The following is a 21248-nucleotide window of genomic DNA, read 5'->3' as shown; positions in this document are numbered from 1 at the left end:
CCAACACTGTTAAAAAGAGGACAGATTTGACAGATTTTGTGTGAGACATCCAGACTTGTGTGATATTCTACTTCACCTCTGAGACGCACATGACTTCAAAAACCACCCACACACACACACACACACACACACACACACACACACACTGCAGACATACATGTGGTGGCCACTGCCAATTACTCTGTGGATGAAATGCCTGGTTGGGGTCCATTATGAGGGCGTTCTCTCTCTTGGGCAGCGTGCTTCTGGAAAGTTCAGTAATGAAACCAAACCCTGACTTTTAAGATAAGATTCCTGGTTTTCTCTCTTTAAATTTTTTTTTTTTTTATCCAGTCATTATTGGTCTTTTTTTTTGTCAAGAACATCGCATACGTAGGTTTGTGTGTTGTTGTTTTTTTTTAATGTTGTTTTGAACCAGTCATTTATTCTTGATTGTGGGTTTAGGCATCGAAATTGACAGGCGTGACAAAAAGATAGCGGCAATTTCTCGTCACCTGCAGCTGACCCTGCAGTCTAAACTCCGCTGGCTGTTACCTGGCGTCGGCTGTGATTAATGAAACATGCATGCTTGTGTACTGTAGCAGTGTTTTCGATCCGACAGGGCCATTGACGCACTTTTCTGAAGGTTGTTTCTCTTCGCTTATTCCTTCCCCATCTCCTCCACAATGCCTCCCCACGGCCAGACAGTATTTATTTTTTATTTATTTATTTTGCTCTGTTTACACTCGCTGCAGACGCCTGTTGTGTAAAAAGCCGACACTCTCTATCTCAAGAGGGCAATAGAAGCGCGTCTATTTCTTTTGCTGATGTCGGCAGGGCCTGGCTCAGCCTGCTAATGTGTGTGTGTGTGTGTGTGTGTGTGTGGCAGAAGGCCCCCCGATGAAAGGCGCACACTCATCTGTCGGCGCGTGACCTTCAAGCAGAAGGAGGCGAAGGACTTGGAGGTGACCCGCGTCGTGTTTTTTCCATCTACATAATATCTCTGCACCTTCACCTGCATTAGCTCCCTTCTCAGTGCAGCCTCTATGTGCCACCGTGATCATCTTCTATCTGATTCGCAGGTTCACATGTCTTCAGCTTGTGTGTGTGTGTGTGTGTGTGTGAGGACACCTCAAACACACACACACATACAGAGACAGACAGGTGCCTCCTTGAAGATACATAGTGGCTGCTGCTGTGTGTGATTGATGCTCTGCAGACATCATCACCCAGAGGATGCTGATGCTGCTGCTGCTCCTATTAAGAGCACACTGTCTTGTTTAAGTGAAATTAATAAGGACCAGACAGAATGAAGATGCCCTTTCTTGTATGTATAGATCATTAATTTTCCACAACAGAGCCTCATCAACCCGACGCTTCGGATTAATCCTAATAGCCAAAGACAAATAATTGCGCCGCGATGTGAAAACAATCAAAAGTCATTCCATTAAATGACTCATGATTAATATCTCTCAATTAAAAGCCAATGAAATGCATTGCTGCTGATGTGAAAACACCGCCGCCGTATCGCCGCAGCCAGCACGTTAAACTGGTTTCTGTCCAAACCAAGCTGGGTGTTATTATGTGTGAGTGTAGCAGGAGTAAACTGCAGACCTGTCACTCTGCGCCTCCGAGCCGCTTTGATTGAGGCGCCGAGCGATAGTGGCCGGAGTCGTAACGGACGTTTATTGGTGGTCATCAAATTGCCATCAGAGGTCGGCGGCCAGCAGCTCACACGCTAATTGGGTTCTTGGTGGTGGTGCTGGCGGTGTTGTTGTCTGTGCTTTCAATCAAACGTCAGTCCGGCCTGACAGCGATCTGATGGTGGTGGTCGGCTGAGCTGGAAGAGCAACTCATTTAAGATGTTTTCTCTCTCTCCCTTCTCCCTTCTTTTCCTTTGTACTGTCTCCTGACATCCAGATTCATTCAGTCACAAATAGCAACCCTGAGGGTGTCACTGTCCTTGCGAGGCACTCTGATGTGCTGTCTCTTCTTTGTGGTATTGTATTTCTGGATCTAGAGTAAACAGATGGGTCTGGAAGAATAAAGAAATGCACATTTTCTGCAAATCTTGACGTGCATGCGAGTGGAAAAATATTAATATAAGCCACACATTTGTAATGATGAACAAAAGTGCATTTGATTGTAGATGTTTTTTTGTTTTTGCAGAGTGTGCTAGCTTCACATCTCTGGAAACTGTCAGCGCCTCTTCTCTTTTTTTCCACAGTTATATTAAGTCATTTGCATCCTAAAGGGCTCACACACTTATCTCCTGCAGAAACTGTCTGTGGATGAGATGAGAGGAGATTAGAGAGGTGCTGCTAATTCACAGTGGACAATGAAGTTCTTCACAGAGTGAGCATGAACACGACGGTGGCGCACGTGGTGAACAATGCATAATTCATTTGGTAAAACAGATTTTGTCTCTCTCCGTGCCCCGTGCTTTATATCCACGCCCCCGTGTGTGTGTGTGTGTGACTTAGACTTATTTCCCCAGACGTGAACGAGACCGATGCCGCTGTCAACAATCACTTTTGACAATTGGACCTGTTTTTCCCGTCTTATTTAAGTGCGGGCAGCCGCAGTCGAGGGCAGAAACTCATTTGGCCGGCAGCAGATGTCATTACCTCTTTGACATACCGGAGATACTCTGCTGCTCTCTCTTTCTCTATTTCTCCCCCCTCTTTGGTTGGATGCTGATACCTTATTGATCTGTTCTGTTCATGTCTTGTAGCTTTGAAACTGTACCCGACTTCAGAGTGTCTGAGGGAACGTGCTGCCTGGGTACATGGACGTAACCTCATCATAGCTGTTCCTTCCACCTTCACATAGCAGTGAAATTAAAAATGTGCGATCTAGATAAAGAGACGAGATGTAAATAGACGAGTTTTGCCATTGAATGAAGTGGTGTGACCTTTATGTAGCGAGGCACAAATTATAAAGTGGATGGTACTGAAGCAGTAATGACTTTAATGCAGGAAACAGCAGTTCCCATCCTGTCACAGAACTAATTGGGTTCTCAATTTTAGTAACTGTGACCTTTAAAGTGTTTCAGTTGCCTAACAGTGACCCGGCTTTAACTGCAGTTCATTTGCCAAGACCACACATATCATACCTTTTTAAAAGTTAAGTTATCAAAAAAACATCTCCTCTCTCAGCTTGAGCCAATCAGAAGACAGGAGGCTCTGAGGCTGTCTTCTGAATGGCTGACTGTTTTTTAAGTGATCAAGCCTAAATATAGCAGATTTAAAGGGGACATATTATGGAAATATAACTTTTGGGTGTTTGTCTTGCTTTCCGTCCCCCAAAATGTGAGAATTGGCAAAAAAAAATCTGTAATGTGCAGGCTGCCTAGGTTGAAATCCACGTGGTTTTACAGTAAGAGCTGTTCCCTCAGTTGTCTGAAGTGATGTAACTGGGTTTCGAATTTGCATAATGCCACCCCTACCTGGGACCGGTAGAGGGGCGGGGCAAGCAGTGGTTCATTTCCATTTAAAGGGACAGGCACTGAAACCAGCCGTTCTGAACAGGGCTGTTTTGGATGAAAAGAGCTGTGATGTTTGATCCTTGGGGTATTTTGACCGAAGCATGTCACAGACATGTCTTTAAGACACCTGGGAACTATTTTAATTTGTGGAAAGGGGGCATAATATGTCTCCTTTAAGGTGAAACAGTCTTGAGAAACTAAAGTGTGCAAGGTTGGATGGTGAGTGGTGGGAGTGGTCGCTGCTTTGTTGTGACATCACAAAGTTACAGAAGTCCGAGGCTCAGTTTCATACAGTCTGTGTGTTTCTCTGTGGACTGAGGCTGTGACACTTTCACTGATGTACAACTCTAGAGCTGCTTTAGAATAAAAATAAAAAGACATTGAAATATCACGTTGTACAGTATGCAACCTTTAATCAAGCAGTATGTTGTAGTTTAGTTTTTAAATCTGAGGTGAATTTGCGGTCTCACATTTGCTGCAGACAGCAGGTTGTTTTTCATTTGAACTTGAAATAAAAGGAAAACAACATGCCATTTTGTTTTATAGTGAGCTGTAATTGGCCGGTCGGAAATATACGACTCTGACACTTATTTTGTAGCCGCAAGCAGCAATGCAAGTCGAAGCAGCTGAGCTTTGCAAGTCAAAGTGGTGCACCAAGCATTTTTTTTTTCAAAGTGATGGCTGAAGCTTTGACTTGTGGTTTGCGATGCACTTCAGCTGCAAATGTCCGTATGAAGGGTTAGACGTTAGTCTGCACAGCTGCAGTGTCTCCGCTCGAGTACACTTTGATTTTAAGTTCATTTCAGATGCAGACTTTTGTATCTCTGACGAATCACAAAAGGAGCCAAACCCCCGGAGTCCCCCCATGGCTTTATTTCACTTAGAAGCCATGTTAAGCCTATCAACCACCCAGCTGCACTTAATACACAATAGCCTGAGGCGAGGAAGTCCTACACTCTATCTGACGCTGCTGCTGCTCAGAGATACAAAGTTACTACAAGCCCTCAACAGGCCTCTGGCTGGGGAAACTTGTGGTCAAGCATTTTAAGGAAATGAATTTAACTTGGATGCGCGCATAAACTTGAATAAGAGCCAGTGGCAGCATAGCGCTCGTTTGGTTGTTTAGCTATTCCCCAGAAGTGGCCACATCAACCCATTTGGATATCATCTGAGGGCTGGTTATGTCGGGCAGAGGGAAGTGACAGCGCGCAGCGAGGGAGTGGCACTTATGATTCTGTGTGAAACCAGCTTCAGGCTGGAACTGGATCCAAGCGACAGCTGAGCCAGGATGAGATGTGAGGAGGGACGGAAGGAGGGAGGCGGGGGGGATGTTGAGATGAGAAGTTATCACAGCCATGTTTTTGCATCAATTTGGAACCTTTTAAAAGTTACTCACAGACATCACACCTTTTTTTTTTATAACACCAAATCACAGTGGAGCATTATTCATCAGCATTATTTTAGCTGTAGTCCTTTTCATCCCCAATCTGGAGTGTGATATTTTCTCACACTGCAGACAGTACGAGCAATTTGACTAAACACATACAGTGGCGTCATGCAAAAGTCTGGGCACCCCTGGTCAAAATGTCTATTAATGAGAACTGTTTTAAAGGGACAACGAGGAGTTTCTATTTGGTTATAAAAAAGTCTCACGTTAATGTGGATGAATCTACGCTACCCACATTTGTTAATGGGCCCATTTTCGATAAATATATTGTTTTGTCTCTATCGTTATTTTGTTATTATTAGTGGTGGCGGAAACGCTGGTTGAGCCGACCAGCGTTTCTTTACTTTCGGTTTCGTGGCGAGTCATGAGAATAACGCTGCAGAATCACCGTTTATGGTCGGAACTACGACGGTATCTGAACGTTTTCGAACCTCTGACTTTAATTCTTGATGAATGAAAACATGAGTCTGTCTTGTGCCGGTCAAAGAATTTCACGGTGCGCGCAGAGGCTTATAAATGTAGTGTGAATACGCTTCGCTTTTCCAAAACTCCTCGTTGTCCCTTTAAGCGAGTAGAAGATGAAATGATTCCCAAAAGGTTGTTTTTTTTGTGCAATATTTTAAGCAATATCAATGTAATATTTTTGTTTTCTGCAGTTTTAGAGTGAAAAAGGGAAACAAAGCAGCAGCCTGCAAAAAAATGGGAAACTTGAGCTCTCAGATAACTTTGACCAAGGTATTTACTATTTACACACTGTGATAGTTTCCAAAGGGGGGCCTACTAGGTACTAACTATGCAGGGTGGCCAAACCTTTGCTGTGGGCCCTTTTCCTTTTATGTCATTTTGAAAATGCAAAAGATGAAAATAAAAATATATAGATTGTTTAAAATGTAAAGGGAATGTGTCATCTGTAACTTTATGCCTTTTGAAGATCATTTAATCTTCCACTTGCTGAACTGTTCACATTAACAGAAATTTTGACCCAAACTTTTATATAATCACAAAGATTAAATGAAAAACTCGACTTTGGATTGAAGACGAGGTCCTAAAGAAGCAGCTCTGATGGTTCTGCATCAACTTTCACACGTTTCAGTCAGTCGCATCTTCAGCTGCACCGGAGGCTTCTTGCTTCGTTCTCCTCTAAGTCCGACCTCCCTCTGTGCGTGAACCCTGACTAACCTGTGGGAGTCGGCTTTGCTGCGGCAAAAGGATGTGATCCCCTGCTGGCTTCCCACTGCTGCACGTGACCTGTTGTTTATGAGTTCTGACAAACACAATCCAGTTCTCTGCTGGGTGTGCGCACGAGTTTTGTACAGATCGTTCAATTGTCAAAATTTGGCTTCATTGCATTTGAAGCGATTTAGTGTTAAATTATATAACAAGGCATCAGGAGTGAGTATCATTGTTGAGATATTTAAAAAAAAATAGCAGGGAAATTTGTCTTGGACCGTCAGTGCCGTACTTGGCTGCAGTCAGCAATCATTCAACCATACACACACATACACACAATCAACAGAAAACACTTACAAATGAATGGTTCTACTAAGTTCACAGTACAGGAGTGATTATCTGTTGCACTTCCTGGATTATTGCATCTTGCCCTGAATGCTGCAGTCTCTAGATCTTATTGCACAGTGCATGTATGTGTCAATAAAAGGTTCAGTGCCCAAAAAGGATAAATAATGACAAGAAATATAAAATAACACAAGAATCAGCAGACTAATATTAAAACACCACATCAGAATTATACAATACAACATAAAACAAAGATAAAAACCAAAAGTATAAAACTAATATGATCCAGAAACCAGATAAGCAGGTAGAATAAAAAATAAAATAAAAATAAAATTTCAGTTTTAGTTGGAATAAAACAAATCTCTAACCCTGTTGTTTCATGTTGTGTGATGAAGTGTAGCCTACACTCCCAGACTGCATCTCTATCAAATACCACATACAGTACGGCAGCAGGACCTAGTCTGACATATATTTAAGCTACGATTAACGAGCAAATGAGGAGTGACGGACACCAGGAGACGCCACGGGCCCCCAGCCTGTTTAATTCTGAAAATTCAATCTCAGACCAGAGACACCCACTGATTTTAAATGCCTCCATCTCGATGCAAATGTGGGCTCGCGCCGATGTTGATTACCTGCCGTTAGCGGCCTTCTGCAGAATGACCTTCCCTCCTCGTGTCACGACTGTATTTGCCCCTTTAAGCTGCCTGTCAAACATCGAATCGCTCCCCTTCTCCGGAGCCGGGGTCTATTTGTTTGAGCAGGATCAGGACGCCGGAGGCATACAAATGGGAGCCGGCTCTGAGGAGGATTTATGCAGAGCACAAAAAAAAACAAAAACACATTTCTGTGTTATTCGACAGAGCCGGTGATGGACATCTCAGTGTCATGTGTCAGCGGCGGAAGATGAAAGGCGATGATTTAGATTCGGTTTAGATTTATCATTTCATTAATACACAACTCCCCGGCAACCTCTGCTCAGCGTCTCAATGCAGATGGTGCAGCAGCACTTCCAAACGGCCAGCAGGTGTAGCAGTGAGGTCTCTGAATGAAGACAGGGAGAGGAGGAGAGGAGGAGGGGAGGAGGAGGGGGGGTGAGGCAGGAGTCAGTGTCTCATTTAACCATCCTTCACTCCTTCACTCTGAATCCAATAGTTAACACAGTGTCTGACCTTTAGAGCCGCCATTTAGCTTCATTTGATGGTGAATGGTTAACTTTTAAAGGATGGTCCATTACGCTTTAACCTTGTGAGGGTTTTACTGAACGCTGATGCTGTGTCCCAGGAAGATGCCGCTTCCTTCTTTTCCTTTCCCTCACGTTTTACCCTCTGCTCATCTGCACAGTCTCGCGTTATCGTTCACAGCAGCAGCCGGGACGAGGAGCACGTTCTTCACCACATATTAAAATCAAGAGTTGTGCTGTTGTTGTTGTCTTCTCGATGTCTGCGGTGCGAAAGTAGAAGAAGGAGAAAAAAAAGAAAGAAAAGGTTTTCATTAATCACTGACAAACGGCTGCATCTGCTCTGTCTGCCCGCTGAGGAGATTACAGAGAAGACATGCAGCTGAACTTTAAAAAACACTGTGGCCATGCAGCTCTGAGAGAATAAATGTTTTGTTTTTTTATGCATTTAAAATGATTTCTTTCCGTCCTCGGTCTGGCTAGGGGGAATTTTCTCCACCTGCCCACACGGCCCGCGGCATTTCATCCCATTATTTGGTCTTTGCCGAGACATCCTCCAAAACAAACTGGGGGAAATAAAGACAATGAATTATGTCCTCCTTGGTTTGGCTCCCTTTTGACTCTGATAAAGGTTGACATGCTATTTCAGTCGCTTCCTTTTGAATAGATTTTGAACGCGAGGGTGAGAGAGGGGTCTAAGCTGGTTTAAACTGGGCAGAGATTTGGTAATGAAACTGCGTGCCAGTTGGCTTGTGTAGGAGGACTTCTGTTTCCCCACAGGGAGATGACACAACCAAAGCACATAATAATTCACTTGGCTATATGTGGGCTGTGTCAGTGTGCTGGAGAAGAAGAAACGCATTAAGCCCGACTCCTTAACAGAGGAAGATACCTGCCTATAGACTCACAGGTTGTTGATTGGTATCGGCCAGATAAAACAAGAAAAACAAAAAACATTGGACCTACATATTGTGAACACGTCACGTTCAGGGGCGCTCGGGAAACTTGAGCCAAATGTTGACTTTGCTCTTAAGCGACTGAGCCCTCAGGAGGTTGGGGGGGGGCACAGATGGTGTCCTGACAGTAAGATCTAAATCTTGTGTGAATGGAGACCGGGAGCGACTACTAGTGTAAGATGAGGTTTATTTTTGTGAAGATATGTTTTTTCTATTACAGTATTTTCCTCCTCTGGTTTATTGAGATAATTTAAATAATGAGAGTAATGGCAACTTCAGGACAGAGACAATGCAATTGCATTTATATAATACATACTGTATGTTCATTAAGATGTGGAACTACATTATTCAGATAGTGATGGTTGAGATTAGCGGAGTGATATGATTTAAGGCCGTAAGGTGACATGTTCATGGTCTGAGCGGACATGTGATCGGCAACCCATAATGTAGATTACTTAGTAAGTAGTAAGTTGAGGGTGAACACTATGAGTAGCCAGAGTTACACTAGTTTTCAGTTTGTGACCTCACAAATTTCATCTGCATTCACTCTCTCAGCTCTCCGTCATTTTCTGCTCAAGTGAGTGAAAAACCTAAGGAGAGAAAGTTTCCTACTACGATTCCCGGGGTGTACTTTTAGTAAAAAAGAAAGAAAAGAAAAATATCCAATTGCGGCCATGTGCATTCATTTTTATCGAAGCCGGCAAGAAAACAATCCATGGAATTGTGGATAACGTTGGAACAAGTTACATGTCAATTATTTAACCATCACAATTACTCCAAAGCTGTTTAATTAAGGTAAAAATGAAGCATAGTTAAGGTAAAAATCCTGCATAGTTCCTCTTTAAAATCCTGTTCCTCATTCAGGTGTTAAAATGAGTTTACTCTTGGATGAATGATGCTGCTGTGACCTGGTTCTTGGTTCCCAGACGTTCTGACACACACACACACACACACACACACACACCTTACTGGCCTCCACTGTGGCTGAGGTTCATGTGTGGAGGATATCTTTTATTCAAATGAAGATGTAGGTGCACAACTACTTAAACCAACAGTCTGCAGGTGCTGAGTGTGCAAGAAAACAATAAACCACCGGCTCCAAGTTTTCATTAATTCATTTGACCCTGTTTTGAGGACTTGGGCTCTTTATCAAACCAGAGGACACGTTTTGAACAATGCACTAAAACACACATACAGTACACATCTATCAACTTCACAACTCCATTGCTATTAGAGGTTAAGTATGTTTTTTTTTCTTTTAATAAAGAGCTGAGGAGAGCACTCTTGCCCACCCAGGGACCGGCTGTCTCGTGTGTGTGTGTGAGTGATCGTATACCCTTGTCGGGTGCATCGTGATACAGATATCGCCTCCCTTTTGCCCTGCGAAGCAATGAGCGCGGTGGCATTAATCTAGATTAATAAATAATCTACCGCAGGGAAAGGGAGTAAAACTTTGTTACCAGCAGCCTTAAGTGGTTTCTGCATCACCCTGCACAACTCTCACCTTGTGAGCCGGGCTCTGACACTTCCCCTTATTGATATCAGTGTGATTTATGGAACTTAGCTCCCCTGGCCATCCTCAAACTGGAGATGGGGAGTGTGATTTATCCCTGTCTGATGCTGCAGGGTGTCGACCGCTGGCGAGATGAGGGAGGAGGCTCTGACTGAATTAGCCTCCAGCTTGAGCCTTGCTTTTTTTTTTCTCTCTCCTCACTCTTTATGTGTGAGTATTTTCTCTGCCGTGTGTTCAGAGATGCACTCATGCGCCCCGGACTCTTTTTTTTTTTCCCCCTGAACCCTGACAGCAAGAATGTGTCTAGAAACAAATGGAGGAAATCAATGGGCTGTGGATGACTCAGCTTTAGTGATACTGCAGTGCTTTCTGTTATTATTTGATATCTTAGTATCTGCTCTCTTTAAAACCAAAAAACTTTAAACCCTCACTCGGCTGCAGGCAGTGACAGTAACTCCTATAGGAAACCTCTATATTGTCTCTGATTGGGTCTGTTTGGTTTCCTCTCAGACGGGTTTTAATTTGCAGTAATATGAGGGGTGTGTTTAATATTTAGACGAGGCTTTTAGTGTTTAAAAATGGAGGAGGGCTGCAGTGTGAAGAGAACTTAACCATAATCCTCTAATAATGATAAGTCGGGTCTCTCAACGTCGTGCCATGACGAAGCAATTCTTCCCGCCAAGCTTACAGCTAAAGCGACATATTAAAAGGCTGAGGCTTTGACACAGGTGTCTGTCGAGCTCAAAGAGGCAAATTGAGTTTTTTTTTTTAGCCTTTTGCTGTGAGCCGTGCTTTACAAATGAACCGAGCTGCATCTGTGGTTTTTTTTATTTTTCATCAGAACAAACAAGTGTGGGTCCAGGCCCGGGGATTGTCATGTCACCGCTGTCGTCGTTCCAGCTCCGGGTGACCAGAGCGGATGAAAGTGGCCTCGTCATGCAGGGTCTGGCGAATGCGCCTTTTTAAGTGGTTTTTAACACACTGGAGCAGCATTATGGCCGAGCCTGAGATGGGCTGCATCCGCTTACGCACATTATCTGTGAGAGCATGCTGCTTCTTGGCTTCCCTTCACAGAGGGCTGGTACACAGGGTCAGCGAGAGTGGGAATTATGAGAGATGTGTGTGTGCTGACTCCCTCAGATGAAACATTGCCTCAGCTGTGCATACGGGTACATTTTTTTTTACTGTGCATGCCTCATGTCTCTCTCTCTCTCTCTCTCTCTCTGTATATATATGTGTGTGTGTGCTTTGCCTACTCAGTATCCCGTCCTCTAATATTTCAAACATTGATTACCTCTTCTAGAAAACAGACAGCGGTATCTCCTCCTATTTTCTGCTCTGGCAGTGAGTAAACTGCAGTAGCCTCGCCTGGTTAGCTCACTGCTCTACATATGGACACAGATTTATTAGGCGAGACGCTGAAGTCCTGTGTTTTTCATCCTCCTCGTCCTCCCACAGCTGCACTGACACGAAGCTACACTGTGATGATGTTACGTTACACTCCCTGAGCCTTATTATTTAAGGTTTTTGATTCAGTATGATAATCACAGAACCCTCTCTGGCCTGGCAGCTAAGCAGACCAGACATTAATAAGCTGCTCCCTGCTTATATTTCATGTCAAGGTGACGTTGGCGGTGTGAGGTGCATGGATACTTGCGTAAGATGCCCCCGCGCTCAGCCTTGGCCTGTGTGTCTTTGGAGATGGGCGTGCATGCCAATGGAGCTGACCCGCCGTCACCTTACACTCTCGTACCGCTGTCGACATCTTGTCATGAGGAAGCACATGATTCATATCAATGAACGGATCTCAGACAGAGCAGAGGAGGGGAGGGGGGTGAAGGGGCGCTGCGTGGTTCTACATGATAAAATCGTGTTTATCATCATCATCGTCTGTGCGAGGTTGTAACTGTTACTTGAAGGGAAATACACTTAAAGGGATAGTTCAACATTTTGGCAAATTTGCCTATTGCCATAAACCCTATAGTCATAGCAGTAGGTTGAAGGTTCATTACCTTTAATTATTGGTGCATGTTGTTTTGAGATCCGCGGGGCAGAGACGTGAGCTGCTCAGTGAACACAATGGAGGTGAACGGTACCAACACAGTCTCACCCCTTTGCGTCAAACGGTTGACGCTTGGTCAAGGCCCCTTACGTCAATATACTGACGTGGAGGGGGTACCCTCGAGGTCGTTTCTCGACGAATAGGGCCACTCATAGACTTGAATGCAAATCCCTCATCGTCGGATTTTGACGAAGGGGGGCGGGACCGTTTCTCCCTCACTCCCAGCTTTTCTGACTAAGAGGGTCTCTCACGCTTTAAGTCTGACAGACTCTGAGTCTGAAAAGCCGAAATAGACAAAACACATTTCCAAAAGTCGTGCAGTTCTGATTTCGTAATATATGGTTCGGGGGCCCAAGACGAACGCGTAGATGTGTGTTTGGTCCTGATCGAGCCATTACTTTTCGAGAGGCGGGGCTTCAAACAGCCGCATTCCTCTGTATCCTTGAGGCCGCCGTTTCCATAGAAACCGACCAAATCACTTGAAACTTGGATTGTGGACTCATGGTGAGGCCCTTATCCATCACCCCAAGACCCAACTCTGTGGGAGCATGGGAAAGCCAAGTGGCCCCCCGGGGCCCCCTGGGGCCCCTAGAGCAACGGGACCAAAATATTCTGATAGAGGACTCTCTGATATACAACCTATTAATATTTCATGATGATAACTTAAAGCGTGTATGTTTTGTTGAGAAAAAGCAGGAATGGCTGGATTCACTTTGATGTTTGACCCCTGTGACCTTTGACACTTACCAATTGGCTTTATGCACAGCTCCCCTACTTCCTGATCGTACACCAGCTCCTGTAGCTAAAAATTCAGCCTGATAGGCCAAAGCATCTGGAAGCTATTAAAGAATTGCATTTCTCCTTTAATATGAGGTCAGAGAAAGGAGCATTGCTTTTTGGCTATTTGTGACCCTTCTGAATGTCACAGAGCTCTGAATCTTTTGCACACACAATCTACTAGACATTCTGGACAACCTATCAAAATCTCAGCTTCCCGCATCAAAGTCTTAGTGATTTATTCAAGGAAACAGGGTCAAAAAGGTTAAATTTAACACTAATCAGTGACCTCTGACCCTTGAATTCATAATAATGTTTTTCAGATAAAAAATAAAATGTCACTCATTGAATTAAAAATTACAATAAATATGATGTGATGGACCAGAAAGATGCTGGTGAAAATTATGAAAAAAAAGAAAAAAAGAAAGAAGTCAAGCCAACTTTTATGCACTTTATTGTTGAATTTTAACAATATAGCACCCTTTTTTTATTCAATGTTGAAAACAAAAAAGATGTTAAGACCTTTTAGTTACTAAGAAAATAATATAAGCTCAATTTGTTTTATTTTTTCATTTGCTGGTAACAGCAAGCTCAACCAATCAGACACGTCGCTGATAAATATGAGGATTATGGGTAATGTAGTGCTTCTCCGTGATATGACATTGGAAACAAAGCGTGTTTTCTTAAAATAAAGTTGATATTACACAGGGCTTTTGGACTCAGCAGAAGCACATAATATTGTTACACAGTCTTCCTTGGATGGTTACAGCGTTGTGGCTAATAATCAGATCTTTCTTCAGAATATTGATTAAACAGAGCAGCTTTTTGAACGCGGAAGTGGTCTTCACCTGTAGAATCCACAACCACCCCCCTCCTGGTCTGACGCAGCTTCCGACAAGGACGTAATTTATTTATTTATTTATTGATTGATTATTCTGCACCAAACACCATGATCACTAAATAAATAAATAAATAAATAAATAAATAAATAAATGAATAAATAAATAAATAACCGAAAGGACGTCCTTGCCGAAAGCTACGTCAGACACAGCAGCATCAGGTTCAATAAAGATTTAAGGAAAAGTTAAAAAAAAAAAAAAAAAAAAAAAAAGTTTTCCTCTGCTCACAGCGTCTGTCAGTGCCGCAGCCGGTCGGCTGGATCACTTGCTCTGAGCGTCACATATCGCCGCGAAGGGAACTGCATTGGAATCAACTGAAAGCCGAGCGCGTCAAAACCTGACGAAAAACGGGCACCTAATGAGTCAGGCATGTGACGAGGAGGGACAGTGACCGTTCGTCAGGCTGTTGACGCACTGGGAGTGAGGGAGAAACGGTCCCGCCCCCCTTCGTCAAAATCCGACGATGAGGGATTTGCATTCAAGTCTATGAGTGGCCCTATTCGTCGAGAAACGACCTCGAGGGTACCCCCTCCACGTCAGTATATTGACGTAAGGGGCCTTGACCAAGCGTCAACCGTTTGACGCAAAGGGGTGAGACTGTGTTGACGGTACAGGTCTCCTGTCCCTCATAAAACTCATCAAATACACAATCCAACAACTCCACAATGCTCTGGTTCACCAGACTATAAAATAATCATGTATAATTATAAAACATTACAACACATGAAGTAAATACTAACTACTTGCACTTTTGAAATCACTCCGCCCAGCAGCCGTGTCTGAAATGTAGTTCCGGCTATGAATTTGCCTCGAAAACAACTCTGTCTTGTAATGTTACAGTATTATCTCATAGCATGGTGAATGTGCAGGTCACAACTTGTCCACGAGAACGTTTTGGAGTTGTTGGATTGTGTATTTGATGAGTTTGATGAGGGACAGGGGACCTGTACCGTTCACCTCCATTGTGTTCACTGAGCAGCTCACGTCTCTGCCCCGCAGATCTCAAAACAACATGCACCGATAATTAAAGGTAATGAACCTACTGCTATGACTATAGGGGTAAATCTAGAACTATCCCTTTAATTTGTTGTTGGTTATTAGTTGTCAAGCCAGTATTGACAAAACTGAGTGGTTCATGGTGTCGGCCCACGCCACGATGGCCACCATTCACAGCGTGTGTGTCACTTGCTCAGCCACCTTGAACTAGAGCTGCTGCTTTTTGAAGTGACTCATGCTTTTCATCCAGCCCTGTGGTCGCTGTAAAGACGGCTTGTGTCACCGTGGCATAAAGCAGCTGCAACGATTGCTGTGATTAAGCTGCCTTTTAACCAGTTCTTTCCCACAGCTCAGGGGAACCAGATTAATGAAGCCGAGGTCGAGCGAACTAGAACTAAAACCTTCATCGCACGTCACAGTCGGGGGAAAATTGCGAAAGCATTAAAATAAAACACAGAGAGAGAAAGAATAAAACACAGATTCTTAGAAACAGTGACAAGCGACAGCAGCGCTACTGTGACCCCATTAATTCCACCCTTTGAGCATTTGGTCCAACATGACCAAATAATTTCTTAATGTCAGTTATTCCAGTATCACACAATCACTGTCAGACTCAACACTTGTGGGACTATAGTGCAAATTAACCTTTGACTTTTTTTTTTTGCAGGATGATATTTCATCAGCAAACCTTTGTTAGAAAGAGACAAACGTCCATGCTGCTGCCTCGTTCTGTGATTATAAAATTAGTTAGAGAATCTTCTTCTTAAAGGGTCTGTGTGCTTTTCTTCACACCACCAGAGAACAGTTTGTATCAGGTTCTTCTGGGTGAAAACAATACAAAGAGAGAAATGTCAGCACGTCCTTAGAAGAAGACGACGACCTAACTCATTCACATTGAGGCTCATTTTTTATTTAGAGGAACCCGTCACGACGGACGGATGGGCGACACGCCGCAAAATGAGGTCAAAATATTCATATTTATTGTCATTGAGCCCTGTGAGTCTGAATCAGAGCAGTGGATTTATTGGCCTCTGATACAGACATGGCTTTCAAATGTGAACCTGCAACAGGAGATAAAACATTAAAGTCACATTTACAGGCAACTGTTAACTGACCAGAGAGATGAATGGTAACTAGGGCCGGGTAATGATTTACTGATTCAGTTCGATTCAGATTTGCATGGTGCCGATTCAGTTCGATTTCCGATCATTTAGAGATATTTCAGTTTAATACCAATTTTGCTGGGTTATGAAAGAGATTTTCACAGAACTAAGAAAGATGAAACTCTCTATCAAAAATATCAATGTTTACATTAAGAATTGGCTACATTAATATGGTTGTGGGTGATAATAGATCTGTTAGATCAGATAGCAGATCTAACAGAGGAAACAAGAAATGGCATACATTAAAAGATCGATCTGGATTCTATGACCCGATATCAGATCTGTTAAATGAAGATTGATATGAATCAGAAAATCGATTTTCTTCTGAGACATTGTGCTCATCTCACTTTGGCACTGATAATCAGCAGTTTCTGATATAGCAAGCCGGTCGCTAGCGAAAAAAATATGTTTATTTATTGTGTAAAGATTGTTTGAATAAGCTGAATTTTTACATAGGCTACTCTACAAATTGATTAGATGAGATTAAACTACATCGTAAGTAGTTCCTGCTTCATGAGGGAATGAAAAAAATCAGACACTCGATTAATTTGCCGGTATTCCTCATGTAATATACATTAATACGTGATGACTTTGAGGTCATTAATGGGGGAAAGGTTACAGTGTCACCACATGTACTCTCTCAAAACAAGCAACAAACACAGAGTCATTTCCAGGGAGCATCTGAAGTGATATGAGCCGGCGTCTGGTCTCCCTCTGGCAGCTGCAGTTGCTTCCCTCAATTTTTCCTGTGGTATAGTTTTTTGCTGTTCTTGTTGTTCAAATTGACTTTTCTCTGTACTTTTTTTTTTTTTTCTTCTTTTCTCTTTGCACTTCAGCTCCAAACTCCAAATGAGCGGCTGCAGCTGGGACTGCTCTTACTTGAGTTTTTCAATCTTGTCTGAGACTTTACCGCAGGCGGCTTCATTTGTAAAAAAGTCAGTCCGGTGACATCAAACATCGGGGTTCACTCTCCTCATAACTTGAGATCATGTGCACCGACAGTATAGTCCTGTACAGCATCATTTATGTTCTCAGAAATACAAACAAAGAAGAAAATACTAAATTAATAAATAAACACAAACAGATGTTTTATGGCCTGACCATATTATCATCCATTGTCTCACTGTCATTACCTTTTCCTCAGTGGCTAAACGTCTAGACCTCCTCTGAGGGTCAGAGGCTTTTCCCACGGTGTTTCCATCTTATCCACTTTTTGGTCATTATCACTATTATTTTTACTGTTATTGTTGTTGTTGTTGATGTTTGGCTCCTCAGCTGGAGTTTCACCGCAGGGTTTTACAGAGTCACTCCTACCTAATGGAGAACATCTGCTCACAGCAGAGTGATGTGTGCCAGAGGTGGGGGGTGGAGTTGGGACAGGAGTCAGCTGCATCTCTGATTTGATTTATTTAATTCTTGTAAGCACTGGCACCAGAAGGACCTCTGAAAAAAGTGCAGAATTTTACATTTAAGATTTTTTAAAAAAGAAAGAAAACTTGAGAATAAATATTTAAAATGTGAAAACAGTCGTTTAAAAACTTAAGAACAACCCTTTAAAAAGCATTTCATGACGGCAGAAGTTTAAAGAGGAACTATACAAGTCCGGTCGCGTTTCCTCTGTTCTACTAACCCTCATCCTGGCCATGTGCATTTGTTTACAATGAAGCCGGCGGTACATTACGTTATATATCATATACGATTTTAAGATGTGTATATTTGTGTAGTTTAATCTGTCATAAACAAGAGATTATGGGTTACAGGGTGCGCTTGTGTCACGGTGCCACAGAGACGAGAGCTGGGACGTTACAGTATATGTAATTTATTAAACCATCAAATTTACTCCAAAGCTGTTAAATCAAGGTAAAAACGTAGCCTAGTGAAGCTGAAAATCCTGCATAGTTCCTCTTTAAAAAAAAAAAAGAAAACTTGACAATGAATATTTAAAGTGCGAAAACACTAGTTGACAACACTTTAAAAAGCATTTCAAGTTTAAGATTTCATGACAGCAGGAGTTTAAAAGCAGGTGATGCAGCAACAATGAAAGCATCAGTGGTGTAATGTGACTTTTACAGATGTTGGCTATAGCTGGTCTTATGGAAAATAGTCCAAGTCCTGCAGCTGCAGCGTGATGCTCTTCCACATCAAAGCCTTGTATCACTGTGATGGCAAGAACTGCTTTATGAATTTGATTTGGGGCTAGCCTCTTGGTTTTTTTTTTTATTACCCATTACCCAGAGTATATTGTATATTATCTTGATGGAAGCTTTTTGAACTTAGAGTAAGTGATGGATAAGCAGCCAGGGTAATGACTCTGCTCTGTGACGATGCGGCGGTGGTGAGGAGCAGCTCCACGGTGTCTCAGCAGGTGGAGTGGGTGAAGCGTTAATTGCAGGGTCGTCGGTTTGATCCTTCACCTCTTCTGTCCACGGTGTCAGTGTCCTTAAAGCAAAACAACCCCAATTGCTCTCAAAGGCTTTGTAAGCAGTTTGCATTCATCACACAATTTTTTTTTGCAAGCAACAGCATTTTGCCGTAACTATGAGGAAACCTTTGATCTCGCGCGTTGATGACCTACATAAGATTATATCTGTGAATCCCAATTTCATTGTTTTCTGACACTTGCACTTCCCATTAGTTTCTTTTGAAGTTTCTCCCCTCTCTCCTGTCTCTTTTGTTGTATTGCTCTGATATCCCCCTCATCTTGCTTTTATCTAAGGAATGTAGCTGTTAATAATGTAAGATCTCACAGCAGACAGTTGGTCATACCACTCGTGCTCTCCCAGAAATATTAATATGTATTGTCTCTTTTTTTTTCTCTCTCTCTCTCTCTCTCCCTGACAGATTTTTCTGTAGTCTGGTCCAGGGCATCTGCTACCGTCATGTTCAGGAACAGCTTGAAGATGCTGCTGACGGGGGGGAAGGCCAACCGCAAGAGCCGCAGCAGTGGTGAGTCTGTCTTCTCATGCCAACCACAAACAATGACGCATCTGCCTGTCAGCGCACAGAAGGTGTTCACTCGTCGCTGTGGGTTTATTTTTAGGACGCAGGAGATAAAAAAAAAAAGTATTTTGGTTTGGATTTGGTATAAAGAGTAAGGCGTGACTCCTGAAGACCCCATCAGATGCTTAAAATAGGTCTAAACTTACTCATCAGCTTTAATCTGATTGCTTTAATCGCTGCGCCTCCTGTTGTGAGATCTTAAAGACACCAGAAAAGTTGTGAAGTAAAGTGCATCGGATCGTGGGAGCTGACTCATCGAGAGGTCTCCTCCTCTCCTCCTAAAACAACCAGGAATGAACAGCGATAAAAACTGGTAAAAACACTAAATAAAGCAGGTTTTTTTTTTTATATGTTTCTCTGAAACTATGGAGATGTCCCAGAGGAGCTGAGAGCCGAGTGTTTCTTGGCTTGTTTCTCATGCTAACTTTAGAGATCCAGATGTTTGATGATTTTAAAATCCTTCATGTGATGGCAAGCCATAGACAGCAGACCTTTATCCTTGATTAAAATGATGGATGAGCTTTCTAGGTTTGAATATTTGGGATGTTAAGTACACAACATCTTACCAAACATAACACAGGTTTAGTCGTTCTTAGAAAAAGTTACATATAAAACCTTAAAGTTTTCCTCTCCGCTTTGATCAGGAACGTCTGTATGCTGTTCAATGAATCGTATATTTGCAGCGGTGGATTTCTGAGCTGCTCTTGATCTTATAGCCTTGAACTCAGCGGTGCTGGTGCAGGAGGAGGAGGAGGTTCACTGGGGGGTTTTGCTTCACCCCTGTTCCTGTTCCTTCCTTCATCTGGCTGATAAGAGCCCCACACTGTTGATGTTAATGAAGGCTTTCCTGTGCTGTGCCATCAGAGCCGTGGTGTTGATACACCCCTTGCAAAGCAAACTCAAAGCTTCCTGCAGCTGTTTTACAGTAAAAAGCTTCCCACCAGTGAGGCACTTCTTTTTTTTTTCTTTTTTTTTTGCAGTGGTGAGCGAACCTCAAATCGCTCAACAGGTTAATCCTTAAAGGTCAAACCATACATTTCTTTCACTGCTGTATATACATAGTTATTTCATACATGTTACAATACACAGGATATCTGCTGCAGGTCTTGAAAAGGCCATAGAGTAGTTATATGTGTGACTGTGGGAGATATGACCTTAGATTGTGCACACAGGAGTCTGTTCATTTCCTTTTTATTGTGGAGTTTCTGTCACCTTGCGTGGGCCGGAGCTGCTGCTGCTGCTGCACTGGGTGACGCACAGGAGTCACATGACGTCGCTTTTCATTGACTGAAAATGAAGTGCAAGTCGAGAATAATTCGACAACAACAATAACAACAGCTGAGAGTCTAGTCACAACGGCAGAGAGCTCACAACACAATTCAGCTGCGGGGAGAGTGAGTTTCCCTCCAAGCAGAAGCACTAAAACGCCTTTGTTTGCAAACACTGGGGTCAGTAGATTGTAAAAATTGTGGAACAAGGATATGAAATTTAAAGCAGGATGTGTAAACTACAGTTTGTGTAAGGAGTAATGGGTCTCTTTGTGTCGGTTTACCCTCTTATTGACACATTGCACATGAATAGACTTTATTTATTTGCTGTGTGTAGTGTGTGTATGTGTCTGCTCTGCTGTGTGGAAAATTTCAAATGCCATTTTCGACAGTGTGATTGTGCGGCGCCGGCTCACAGCTCAACCTTGTGCACCAGCCTTCATCCACACTCAGGTGAATTTTACCTTATTCAAAACCAGGAGCCACATGACTTTTTTGTTCCTCCACATGCATTACTGCCACTCAAGCCTCATAAAGCTCTCACTTACAGGAAAAGGGCCTTTGATGTGGTATAATCTTAACGCCCAGGAGAGCTCTGACCGCTCATTTCTAAAAAAGGTACGGCCGTTTTTATTCAAATCTAATACGTTTCGTGCTATTGCCTGGTCAGTGTAACAGCCGCCACTCTCCAGTCTCCTCAGGATATAGCGGTCTTTATTGCGGTGTGAAAATTTGCCTTCGTCTAGCCGCCCACTCGATTTGCACAGATGAATACATTTTTTTTAAAGCCTGGAATATCCCCGACCCATAGTATATTATGTCACTGCCCTTTCCTGCAACTTTACCGCTCAGTGGATGTGTTCAAGGAAAATCGTCACCAAGTCGCCCCAACTTGATTGTTTGACTACAGTTTATTGGTTTGACCAGATGTTTTACAGAAAAGCACTCCGTGTGTAACTTCAGTGGTCGTCATATCATGATCTTAAAATGCATACGAGTTCGTTGG

The 21248-nt window shown here is 42.9% G+C and overlaps 1 protein-coding gene across 7 annotated transcripts in view; it reads left to right on the top strand.

Moving 5' to 3' along the window:
* The window catches only part of tanc2b (tetratricopeptide repeat, ankyrin repeat and coiled-coil containing 2b), a 164101-nt gene that overhangs the window by 28234 nt on the left and 114619 nt on the right, over positions 1-21248 (top strand). For all 7 annotated transcript variants that reach the window (XM_085761405.1, XM_085761409.1, XM_085761407.1 and 4 more), the window contains exon 3: positions 18816-18920. In XM_085761405.1, the coding sequence (XP_085617531.1) occupies positions 18854-18920 (67 nt within the window). In that variant the 5' untranslated portion in view covers positions 18816-18853. The remainder of the gene's footprint in view (positions 1-18815; positions 18921-21248) is intronic.

This window comes from Trachurus japonicus, chromosome 19, assembly GCF_045865225.1.
Source record: "Trachurus japonicus isolate A0001 chromosome 19, Traja_1.0".
In the NCBI taxonomy this organism is placed as follows: domain Eukaryota; kingdom Metazoa; phylum Chordata; class Actinopteri; order Carangiformes; family Carangidae; genus Trachurus; species Trachurus japonicus.
The sequence above is the reverse complement of the archived record's forward strand: the minus strand, read 5'-3'. Positions and strand labels throughout refer to the sequence as shown.